Source organism: Podarcis bocagei (assembly GCF_964188305.1).
Source record: "Podarcis bocagei genome assembly, chromosome: 11".
NCBI classification, from domain to species: domain Eukaryota; kingdom Metazoa; phylum Chordata; class Lepidosauria; order Squamata; family Lacertidae; genus Podarcis; species Podarcis bocagei.
In genome coordinates, this window is record NC_138136.1 from 56,690,400 (window position 1) to 56,702,671 (window position 12,272).

The 12,272-nt window shown below is 41.4% G+C and overlaps 1 protein-coding gene across 10 annotated transcripts in view; it reads left to right on the forward strand.

Annotated features, from left to right (window-relative positions):
* Positions 1 to 12,272, forward strand: part of PIAS2 (protein inhibitor of activated STAT 2) — a 42,641-nt gene that overhangs the window by 13,083 nt on the left and 17,286 nt on the right. For all 10 annotated transcript variants that reach the window (XM_081212902.1, XM_081212901.1, XM_081212899.1 and 7 more), the window contains 8 exons: positions 3,440 to 3,914; positions 4,311 to 4,395; positions 5,165 to 5,215; positions 5,310 to 5,400; positions 7,413 to 7,547; positions 8,710 to 8,815; positions 10,032 to 10,105; positions 11,594 to 11,754. In XM_081212902.1, the coding sequence (XP_081069028.1) occupies positions 3,443 to 3,914; positions 4,311 to 4,395; positions 5,165 to 5,215; positions 5,310 to 5,400; positions 7,413 to 7,547; positions 8,710 to 8,815; positions 10,032 to 10,105; positions 11,594 to 11,754 (1,175 nt within the window). In that variant the 5' untranslated portion in view covers positions 3,440 to 3,442. Of the gene's footprint in view, positions 1 to 3,439; positions 3,915 to 4,310; positions 4,396 to 5,164; positions 5,216 to 5,309; positions 5,401 to 7,412; positions 7,548 to 8,709; positions 8,816 to 10,031; positions 10,106 to 11,593; positions 11,755 to 12,272 lie in introns of those variants that run through there.

The window sequence follows — 12,272 nt, forward strand, 5'->3', positions numbered from 1 at the left end:
AACGAGAGCAGCTGAAACAACCTCTTCAAACTGTAGGGCCATTATTTCTTACTACCTGGGGTCAACAGCTAACATCCTACAAATGCCTGAGCAAAGAAGCTTGTTTTCAGTTTGAGAAAAAGAGAAGTTACTAACCATGCCTCAAAGGAAAGGATTAAGAGCCATCCCTCAGTCCTCAGGTGTGTCCTGGCTTTCCATGCCTGGTAGATGTTGCTACAAATGGAAATTAGGAGTATCTCTTTTTCAAGCAAACTGGTCATGCCAGCTCATTAATTAACATGACACCTACATGACACCAGATTGTCATGTGGAACTCCTGCTATGACTGCCATGTGTGATGACCAGGACAGGTCAGCATGTAACCATCGCAAAATATAGATATCCTGATGGAGTGTTTAGTCCTCAATATTATTATGATAATCGGGAACTCTTCGACAACATTTTCCATTCGGAAGCAAAGTGACTCCCAATTACGCAAGCTACTAAATGCTTTTGCAAAAGCCCAACATACTCATTGCAAGTTGTGGTAATGTTCAGAATCTTCTGTTTTTACATTGTTGTATGTATAAAAGACTTGTAGAAGGCAATAGTTCTTCCTCTTGATGCTAAGCAACCTGCGTAGCTATTGTTAAATCTTTGTTTCATTTGATATTGCTTATTTGCTTAATTCTACAATATAACATCAGAACCTCTGCCAATTCTGAAAATTGCCATAAGCAGCCAATGTCTCTTGCTTTTAAAACTTTTTTTGCATTGAAGAAAATAAAGCACTGCAAGCATCTGTGGGGATGGAATGACTATAAGAACAATACAGTACACAGAAATTGAACTACCATTTTCATCTGCATGTGCTGAACCGGAGAAGTGGGAATGGGGAAATTAGTCTTAAACTACAACTGTTTAGGAATCATACATTCTTAATGTTTCCTGCTGTACAGAAATGAGTATGTAATTATTATTATTTTTTAAGTGTTTGTTGCGCTTGTGCATAGAAATGATCCACCAAGGAAAGCAAAGAATTATGCTCACTTCCTCCAGCTACCCCATATACATGAGAGCTGATGTAGCATAGTGCAGGAGCAGTAAACTATTTCAGACCCAGGACCAATCTTTAACCCAACTGTGTATTTGGGGGCCCATTTATTCCCCCCCCCCATGTATTTGTATGGTGGTAGTGTTGCTGTCATGACTCACTTTGGATCAAGCCTTGGCCCAGTAGTGGGTCCCAATCCACCAGTTAAAGACCAGTAGCATAGTGGATAAGATACTGTGCTACAAACCAGGAAATCCTTGGTTTGAATCTCTGTTCTGCCGTGATAAAATCAATAGGTGGTCTTAGGCAAGCCACTCTAAGACATATGTGTATCCATAGAGTATGGAGAATAATAATAGTGAATTGCTTTGCTGGATTTTTTTAATGTGAAGTATTCTGAACCCTTGAAAGCACTAGAAAAATATTAGTATTCTTACATTGACTTCTGCTACTTGTTTAATTTACATTATGGCCCAAGCTCTCTCTGGTTCACCGGGGCAAGCTTTTCCTCTTCTCTAAGAGTTCACACAGACAGCTTTTTATTGGTAATGCACTACAACTTAACTCATTTCCCGCTGCTTTCTTTTCTTAAATCCCCAAGTCTGTTTTCTCATCCACTGTTCAAACTTGAGAGATGGTAAGTGGGGCAATGACTTGTTGTCTTCTGCTTATGTTAAAACATTATCTACATTGGTGCTGTATAAATAATAAAATTCCTTTGTATGTGCAGCACTGGTTCTGGCTGGTGTTGCCAATATGTTTGTGTCTGTATTTCTTGTGCTTTGTGGCTGAGGCGAGAGTAAAAATGATCAGAAGCAAACTATTGTTTTGTGACTGTAATGATACCTGTGGTTATTGCATCAGTAATGTGGGCAGCTGGTAATACTGTCTAAACATGTTGGCTACAGAACTAAAACGTGTTGATTCTGATTTAGCTTGTTTTAAACACTGAAAGTGCAAAGAGCTTTACTTGAGAGTTTTCTTGGTTGACAGATGGAAAGAAACAATTTTCAAGCATAAAATGAGAAGCTTTATCAAAACATTTGTTACATCTTCTGCACTGTTCTCACTTGTTTGAGGAAGGCAACAGATTTTGAAAAGAGATAACCCAGATAAATATTGTTAATATTTATTAATGTAGTCCCATCCATGTGCATGGTGCTTCTCAGATAATGGGAAGACATTTCACTGTCCCAAGGGGATTGTGATATTGAAACACACACAGCAGAGGTGCATAGAGAAGAATATGTGATATTTTCACATAATCATGCTTAGATTTAGTATAGACACCATACTCCATATCTGCTTAAGACCAGCTGTTAAAAGCAGGCTAGAATAGGAAAGTCATTGAGTGCTTCCAGAAGGCATTTAGAGGTTAGACTTTAATGGATCTTTTACAGAAGGGAAGTTTTACATCAGTGGGGCAGCCACCACAAATGACTCGTCATTTGCTTTTGCTACTGAACTTTGCTTACAGGTAGGAATGGTTTAGATCAGTGTTTCCCAACCTTTTTTGGGCAAAGGCACACTTGTTTGATGAAAAAAATCTCGAGGCACACCACCATTACAGCCCCGTGACGTCAGCGCGCAGCGTCACGCCGGGAGGGACGCACGAAAGTGTAAGTTTCAATTTTTTCCCCTCCCCCTTGCTGGGGAACCTCCAAGCTTTGGGGGTGGGGGGGGAGGAGGCAGCAAAGCGAGGTAGGAAGGAGAGCGCGGCTTGGCTGGGTGAGCTTTGGCAGGGGCAGGGAATGAGAGCCGCAAGGCGGGCGCTGCGGACGGAGCCGCTGCCCGCCGAGCTCGCAGGCAGCCAGGCAGGCAGACGGCGAGAGCCCCGCGCTGGGCGGCCTCTCCTCGCCGCCGCCGCCCCGCCTCTCGCCGCCCAACTCGCCCACCTCCCTCCAGGCAACATCTCGCGGCACACCGGGCAACATCTCGCGGCACACTAGTGTGCCGCGGAACAGTGGTTGGGAAACACTGGTTTAGATGGTTGTGATGGACCAGCGGAAATAAGACCTACCATCTTAACTAGTTTAGATAGAACTTGTATGTTCAGAAAGCTGATCTGACTTGCTTTCCTGAAACTTTTTGGACGTTGACCCTGTATATGAGAGACCCTTATATTCTATCCTTGTGGTTGTAGATTTCACTCAAAGCACAGTTAATGTTCGGTGGCTCATGGTTTTTTTTGGTAATGTTTCCACAATGTGGTGGTCATGTTTCCTGTAAAAAAGACTAAATCATGAAGGCTTTGCTATTGCCGTCTCCATGTACGATATACGATATAGTATCTAAAGAGCCTCTAAAGTGCAATTTGCAACCCCTTTTTCATTTTACATGTTTGTATCTGTATGTTCAGTGCTCTCAGTTCTTGTTTGATACACTGTTTGTCTGTTTCCCCCTTAGAATATGGTATCAAGTTTTCGGGTCTCTGAACTACAAGTGCTGTTGGGCTTTGCTGGACGTAATAAAAGTGGACGCAAACATGACCTCCTAATGAGGGCATTGCACTTGCTGAAGAGTGGCTGCAGCCCAGCAGTTCAGATAAAGATCCGAGAACTCTACAGGCGACGATATCCCAGAACAATAGAAGGTCTTTCTGACTTGTCCTCTTTAAAGCCTTCAGTCTTCAATTTGGACAGCAGCTCATCTCCCGTGGAACCTGATTTAGCTGTTGCTGGTCTGCACCCAATACCATCTACATCAGTCACTCCTCAATCCCCATCCTCACCTCTTAGTTCAGTGCTGCTCCAGGACACAAAGCCTCGCTTTGAGATGCAGCAGCCTTCACCTCCAATTCCACCTGTGCATCCGGATGTTCAACTGAAGAGCCTTCCCTTTTATGATGTACTAGATGTTCTAATCAAACCTACAAGCTTAGGTAAGTGGGATTTTTCAACTGAGCAGTGCAGATCACTTAACTGTGCAGCTGGGGTGCGCCTACCTCAGAAAACACAGCATGCTAACTCTCAAGACACTACAGCCGGCTTTATTGGGGATGACAATAAAGTTATTAGCTTGCCAAGCTGCTGAAATGTATGAAGTATAGCTGCTTGGGGAACTGATGGCACTCGGTGAACTTTTAAATGCATCTAAATTCAAAAGTACGATTTATGCACTTAATCTGGAAGACCTGAAAGCTACACAGTTCCATTACTTAAAAGTCATGTTTTTGTGAAATTGGGAAAGTTATGAGACACCCGTTTCTGTACTGCCTTCTGTGGACTCTGGAGTTTGTCAGTGAATTAAAGCTAAACTTTTCTGTGTCCCTTTGCAGTACAGAGCAGTATTCAGAGGTTCCAGGAGAAGTTCTTTATCTTTGCTTTAACACCGCAGCAAGTCAGAGAAATCTGCATTTCCAGGTAATAGCAGAACGTCTAGCCTGAACTTCCTCATACCAGATTTGGTTAATTTTCTTTGGCAGAATTCCAGACCACTTGATCTACCTCTGGGAATCCCATAAAAATAACTGATGGCTTCTTGGAATCCTGAAAACTACTTCCTAGCAAAATAGTAGTATCTCAGTTAATCTTGTAGAATGAACATATTTTTCCAAGGTTACAGTGAGAGTGGGCAGATTGTTCAAAAATGAGAACCCTGTTGGAAATATGATAGACTTACGACAGCTGCTAACTTTTAAGTTCAGGTGCATGTAATTTTTATGAATATGGTGAGTGCTAATTTGCGATGCGAATTACAGCATTGAGGTTTCAGCCTGTCATCCCCCACAAATACAGTAAATGGATCTAGCGAAGATGACACTTGGAAGTACTGATGAGTTCGGTGGCTGTTCCTCTGATGTTTCAGAGAATATTTGACAGCCCTCCTGTAGGTTTATCTCTGCAACTATGAAAGCTAGCCATATGTTCGCAGAATTTCACTTGTTGTTGTCTATGGGAAATGGATACACTTGATCTTTTGCTGTCCATAGTGTTTTGTGTGTATGTGTATCTCTCCGTATATCTGTATCAATAGTGGACTCTCACTGTGCTTGCAGATACTTATATTCATGAAAGCAAGGTAGAGTTACAAATCAGGATTAGGAAGGTAACCGTTGCATGAGGAGTTGACTTGTTAAGCGATAAAGCAACCTTAGACTTGTCTAAGTAACTTCTGCTTTTGTTGTGACAGGGATTTTTTGCCAGGAGGCAGAAGGGATTACACTGTGCAAGTTCAGCTGAGGTGACCAACTTATTTACATAAATGTATAAATGCCTCTTTTAATGGAGTACATTTCAATGCACTGCCATTCAACAATATTATTTTCTGCAAACAGGTTATGCCTGGCAGAAACCAGCTGCCCCCAAGAAGATAACTACCCTAGTAGCTTGTGCATAAAAGTAAATGGAAAGCTATTTCCATTGCCGGTAAGCTGTTGAAATTTTTGATGGCGCGTCTGTTTTAAACTTCTTGTAATCCTGACTTGCCAGCCCAATGGGTGCTATACCATCCTGATCCACTGGCCATAAGGAGGGCTCACGGGAGTGGTTGGGTGCAGGGATACCAAAGGATGTTAAAAACAGAGTGAGCTGTTCAAGTGCTTTGTTAAAGAAGGCGTAGACTTACAGCAAAGCAGCGTGCTAGTTCTCGTAGCTTTTGCAGACGCATGACAGACTTCGCAGCAAGGAGATGTCTTGTCCGCACCCAAGCAAACATTTATACATTTTTTATGCAACAAAGAAGCATACATCATTTAACCTGACTAGCTGAGGGCATAGGTGGCAAGTATCCAAACCTTACTGATAGCTCCCCTTTCCCGGGCTTCGAGCCCAGCACCCCAAGCCCCACAGATAAGGGTAACATCAAAGCAAGCCAATTAGCCTAGATCAAAGCAAGCGAATATAAACATATACGAGCTCATTGCTGTAACAACTACCATTTAATTGTGGGGTCATCTTGACTACCAATATGGCATTAGCAAAGCTTCCAGAACAGTTCACCTTTGGTTCAACACAAATACCCTCTGCCACACAACTACCCATAAATGTCTCTAGAATGAAAGTTGTGGAACTAAATAACTAGTATTTGGATCTGTGAAAAAATACAGTTACAAAACTTGGTTGATGCTGCATTAGTGTGCATTATTCACAGAGCAGATTTGGAAATCCTTTATTCACAGCTTGGAATTTCCCCTAATTTCCTTCTCTGGCTTAATAATAATAATAATAATAATAATAATAATAATAATAATAATTTTTATTTATACCCCGCCCTTCCCAGCCAAGGTGGCTAACAAGCAGTAATAAAAATAAGTTGAATGAATGCAACTTAAAAACAAAATTAAAATACAACATTAAAAGATTGAAACATTAAAATACAGTGGTGCCCCGCAAGACGAATGCCTCGCAAGACGAATGCCTCGCAAGACGAAAAACCCGCTAGACGAAAGGGTTTTCCGTTTTTTGATGCGCTTCACAAGACGAATTTCCCTATGGGCTTGCTTCGCGAGACGAAAACATCTTGCGAGTCTTGCGATTTTTTTTGCTTTCCCCTCCCCCTTTTTCTAAGCCGCTAATAGCCTTTTAGCCGCTAAGCCTTTAATAGCCGCTAAACCGCTAATAGCGCTAATCCGCTAAGCCGCTAATAGGGTTGCTTTGCAAGACGAAAAAACCGCTAGACGAAGAGATTCGCGGAACGGATTATTTTCGTCTTGCGAGGCACCACTGTATTAAAATGTAGCCTCATCGCAGGAGGAGAAAGGAAAAGAAAAAAGAAAGAAAGGGGGGGAGGGAATCAAATTGGCTCCAAGCCAAAGGCCAGGCGGAACAACTCTGTCTTACAGGCCCTGCGGAAAGAAATCAGATCCTGCAGGGCCCTGGTCTCATGAGGCAGAGCGTTCCACCAGGCCGGAGCCAGAGTTGAAAAGGCCCTGGCTCTGGTTGAAGCTAATTTAACTTCCTTAGGGCCCGTGACCACTAGGGTGTTGCTATTTATGGACCTTGAGGCTCTCCGTGGGGCATACTTAAAGTTACTGGTGTGGTGCTGTAGCCAAGTTTGCTTTCCCGAAGCAAAGCTTCGAGTAAACTAACAAACTAACTTTCTTAAGGAACTTATTTCATAAAGAAGTGATGCAGTCCTTTCTTCCCTCCCTCAAACTTAAGTTACTAAGGCTGCAATCCTATATGCGCATTTGGGAATAAGACCCACTGAACCCATTGAGGCTTACTTCTGAATAAACATGTATAGGATTGTGCTGTAAGGCTCACAAAACAAATGGATGCTTGGCAAATGTTTTAATTTCCATTGAAATCAATGGGACATTAGTGTTTAATTTTAGCTTGCATATACTGTAACTTACTAGAAATTGCAATGTTTTGAGCAGTCTCCAAAGAGAAAATATATATAAATGAAAAAATGATTTTTTGTCTGTGTTTTTTAGGGATATGCTCCACCACCCAAAAATGGAATTGAGCAAAAGAGGCCGGGGCGCCCCTTGAATATTACATCTCTAGTCAGGCTATCCTCTGCAGTGCCAAATCAGATTTCTATTTCCTGGGCATCTGAAATTGGAAAGGTAAATTGAAATCTTTCCCTCTTGCAAAATGACTTCATGTAAAGAAAACAAATGTAGAATTGTTTTGAAGGAAAAGTATAAATCCTTGCCTTGGATTTCTAGTGACCTACGTGCATTGAAACAGGAGGGTTGGCAGCTAGAACACAGGTCCAAACGTGGGTGAGGCTACACCATTGTGCCTACCACATGGTGGTGAAGGAGAAAGCTAGCTTCTCCGCCATCGCTGCATCTGCAAGTAGCTGCCCAGCAGAGCTTTGCCTAGTAGTGAATTGGCTTGTGTCATCTGGCCTAGAGTGCATTGCTCTGACACCCTCAGATGCCTGTTGGGCAGAGATGACTTGGCCACTGTATTCCCTGCTCTGGTAACTTCCAGACTGAGTTATTATAAAGTGCTCTAAGTATCGCTGCCCTTGAAGATGACTTGGAAACTTCTGTTGCCCAGAATGCAGTGGCAAGATAAGGCTGGGGTTACCTTCTGATCTTCCATAAACTGATTTAAAACCACTGCACTGGTTGTTTCCGGGCCCAACTCAAGGTGCTCACGTTAGTGTTTAAAGCCCCAAGTGACTTAGGGCCACAATGCCTGTAAGACTGCCTCCTTGCCTACAGACCCTCTTGGGTGCTAAGCAGGGCGGAGGGTGCCCTCTTGGTTGCTCCTTCACCCACAGAAGCTTTGTGGCACCTCTGTGGCACCTCCTAAATTGAGAAATTCCCTTCCCATAGTGGTGCATCTGGCACTTTCGTTATACGTCTTTCAGTGAATGCTGAAGATGCGCCTCTTTATCCTGGCTTTTGGCATTTGAGAGGTATATTATTAGGACCCACCTTATTTTTGTAATTTTAGATTGTTTTAAACGGTTTTTAATGTTGTGTAATAATGTTTTAATATTAATATTGTGTTTGAATTGTTAATTGTTGTAACTTGCCCTGGGACCTCAGGTGAAGGGCGGATAATAAATTGTAATAGCAATAAATAACTCATTCATGCAACACTATTTCTCTTTTTTAACTTACTATGATCTGATTCTGTGTGTCTGTCTGCTGTAAATGGAGGCTTGCTGCTGCTGTTCTTGTTGATGATGATTTGTATACCACCTTTTATCTGAAGATCATTTGTCTGTGAAAAAGACCTTTTCATTCTTTCACATTTCCTCCCCTGTAGAATTACTCAATGTCTGTGTATCTTGTACGCCAACTCACTTCAGCCATGCTTCTACAGAGGCTAAAAATGAAAGGTATTCGAAACCCTGATCATTCCCGGGCACTGAGTGAGTAGATCATTCTTGTGTTTTTCTTCCTTCGGTTACATGTTTGTAATGGGCTGTAGGTTTCCAATAAAAGCAATTGGGTGGCTTCTCATCAGGGTGGTTCTTGGCATCCCATGTGGCTAAGTGTGAGGAGTAGCAGGGTATTATTGCCAGAGTGCAGAAGAAAATGCTTTTTTTTGGAAGGGCCGCTTTGACATCTAATAGGAATCAAAAGTGTTATTTTTATTTCCTGAAGCATTTTACAATATTGGACCATGAACATGTATACTGACGGGGCAGTAGCTAGAGTGTCAGAGTAGGGTACAGGAGGCCCCATCTTCCGATACTTCTGTAGCCATAAAGCTTACTGAGTGGCTATCTCTCAGCCTTGCCTTCCTTGCTTGCAGGGCTATCACGAGGATAAAATAAGGCGGGAGAGCCATGTATGTCAATTTGTGATTATTGGCATATAACTAATAACTGAAATGCAAAAGAAAGTTGCAAAGTAGCTTCAGCTGCCCTTAAAACAGTGGTATACCCAAGTCCCATTTTTAAAAATACTTTGCTTGTTTAGATTAGTTTTACTGAGTTACCTTTGCCACCAACCTGTTGAAATTTCATTAAGGGCAAAGTACTATTTCGTATTCTACTTTTACAAATTGCCTTACTGAAATCTTGGGAATATGCTGGGTCTAGAATAAACCTTGCAACAATTTCTTAGCCTGGTGTTGAAGTGCAGATTTTTGTTTCTGCATGCAGAGGATTCTGGAGCTGTTCCAAATACCCAGCTGGGCTGTTAGAGTGTCTTGCATCATGTCTCCCATGCTGCTTACGTCTGGTGGCTGCCATTCAGAACTCTGGGGCCCCTCTTCACCTTGCAGCTTCCTCCCTTTCCCTGCAAGAAGAAAAAAGCACCACTTAGATTTGCATAGGCAGCTGATTGGTGTGAGAGCAATGTCCCAGCAACAGGCTCTAAATGCATTCATCTTACAGATTTTATATAGCAATTGCATTATAGATGGGAAACTTCACATTAGGAGTTCTAATGTGCAGCTTTGAAATTTTGTCAGTACCATTATCATTTTATGTTGAATTTACAAATTCTTGAAATAGCTAGGCCATATATTATTCTCTCAAGCTTTTGAGTAATTAAGAATTGCACATTAAAAGTTATAGTCCAGCAAGATATTAAAGCATTTATTTTAAATCTTTCCCCCATTCTTTTTAAAAATAATAGTTAAAGAAAAACTCACCGCTGACCCAGATAGTGAAATTGCGACTACCAGTCTGCGAGTATCATTAATGTGTCCCGTAAGTAGAGTTGGATAATAGCTTGGAATGATGTCTTATAGGGAAATTATTTGCTTTGATTAAAACACTTTTTGTTTCAGCAAGGCTATCCAGAATCCTAACTTGGTCACATTTTTAAATATTTGCTGATTGTATATGAGTATTATTGTCTTAAGTAAACTGTTTAGAAGGTATACATTTTTTCTGAACAAAATAAAGATTAAGAGGTAGACTCTGCAAATAAGTATGTCACTAGTAATACAGTATATGCAAGTTGCTATGGTTTGCATATTTATGTGGAATTTGGGTTCTAGTATGGATTTCAAAGCCCCCTAAACTATAAAGAGAAAGCTGATAAGATGTTACTGCATCTTCTAAAGATGTCTGGTAGAACTGGTTTTATTTTAATTTTAAAGGTTTTACTGTGTTGGGGTTTTTTAGCAGTAGTAGTTGTTGTTTGAACTTGCTATACACAGCTTAGAGATACTTTAATATATTAAGTGGTATATAAATTGCCTGAACACTAAATACACACATACTGTTAGTGGGAGCCCTCCTAAGCCCAAAGAAAAGCCACTTGATCCATTCACATACAGAGCTGGAAAGATTCTGAATCAAGGTGCCCAAATGTCTACACTTCCAACATCATTTCCACTAGCATCTCTGATGGGATCTGTGAAGTGTGCAAGTCTCATGTCCACGACATGCAGTGATGCCAGTGGCATTTGTATGTGGCACTTTACGCAACACGAAAACTTCCTTCCTTGCTTATGGCGTGTCATTTTATGAGGTGAAGCTTAATTTTTTTCTTCAGTGAGGGGTATTAAAAATAGGTTTTTGGGTGTGAGGAATTAAAATTGCTATTTTTGTGATTGGACAATATTTAGTTTGGTGATTCTACGTCTTATGAAGAATTACATAAACTGCTTTTGGAAAAACCAACAAATTTTAATTGTACCTTCTGAAAATGTCAGGTAATGCTTAATAATAATAATAATAATATAGACTATAACTGCAAGTACTTGGTAATCATTTTTAATGATTTCTATGCAGTTTCACACGCATTTTACTTACTACCACATTTTCCCTACCAATCAATTTAATTTAACAAAATAGATTTTGAATTTCCAAGTTATGTTACAACTTTATATCACCCCTCATTTTTGGAATTTGAAAGTTGAAAGATTCAGCATGCCCTACAATGAGTTTGACTGATCAGTTACGGGAGGCAATCTGATGGCTGAGAGGCTGTAACTTGGGGGGGGGGTGGATCAATGAGGAGTTTGCCCCTTACCTAGGGAGTCCCACCCACACTGTAGATTGCTTTCATGTGAGGATCTAGGCTCCAGACTTCCGCAAACAAGCAAGGATTGTCTGGTTTTGTCTTTTTCATAAAGGTACCCAATTCCATTCACTAACAATGGCTCTCTCTCACCTCCCCACCCTTTCCTTCCATCACTGCCTCCCTACCTTTGACGCCTTTCACTTTCTACGTGACCTGGTCTCCAGCTGGGGAAAATGCGGCTGACAATTCCCTGCCGTGCCGTTACTTGTACCCACCTGCAGTGCTTTGATGCTGCTCTCTATCTACAAATGAATGAAAAGAAACCCACCTGGATATGTCCTGTGTGCGACAAGAAAGCTGCATATGAGAGTCTCATCTTAGATGGGTAAGACGAGGAGGCGGTATCTCGCTTTTTCAGGCAGCAGTAGCTGTGCTCTTAGAACTATAAAAGCAGTTTGCTGCATTCAGTGAATTAACAGCAGGAGCTGCCTAGCAAGTAAGCTAGCATTGTGTCTTTCCAGGGGCATGTGCTTGGTTGTGGTAAAGCCATAAAGAATTGGAACTAACCTGCATTTGAAGCTTGGAACTTATAGCCCATGACACACTCCACTTTTTAATCACAACTTGAACGATCACCAGCATTACCCCTTTGGCCTATATAGATCTAATGTGATAAAAGGGTTATAACCTTTTAAATTGACAACCAGCTTCTAGGGCTATAGACCTGGCTTGAGACTTAGTTTGCTCCCACCAGAGGTCTGTGAACGGCTTTATTATAGGATTGAGGTGACAAGCAGTTAATTTATGAATGTGAGTCTCAGGGAATCCTGATCCTGTCAGATGGTTCCAAAGGGTGATTAACTAGCTGTTGTCTCATGATCGGAATCTTTATCGAACCATGTG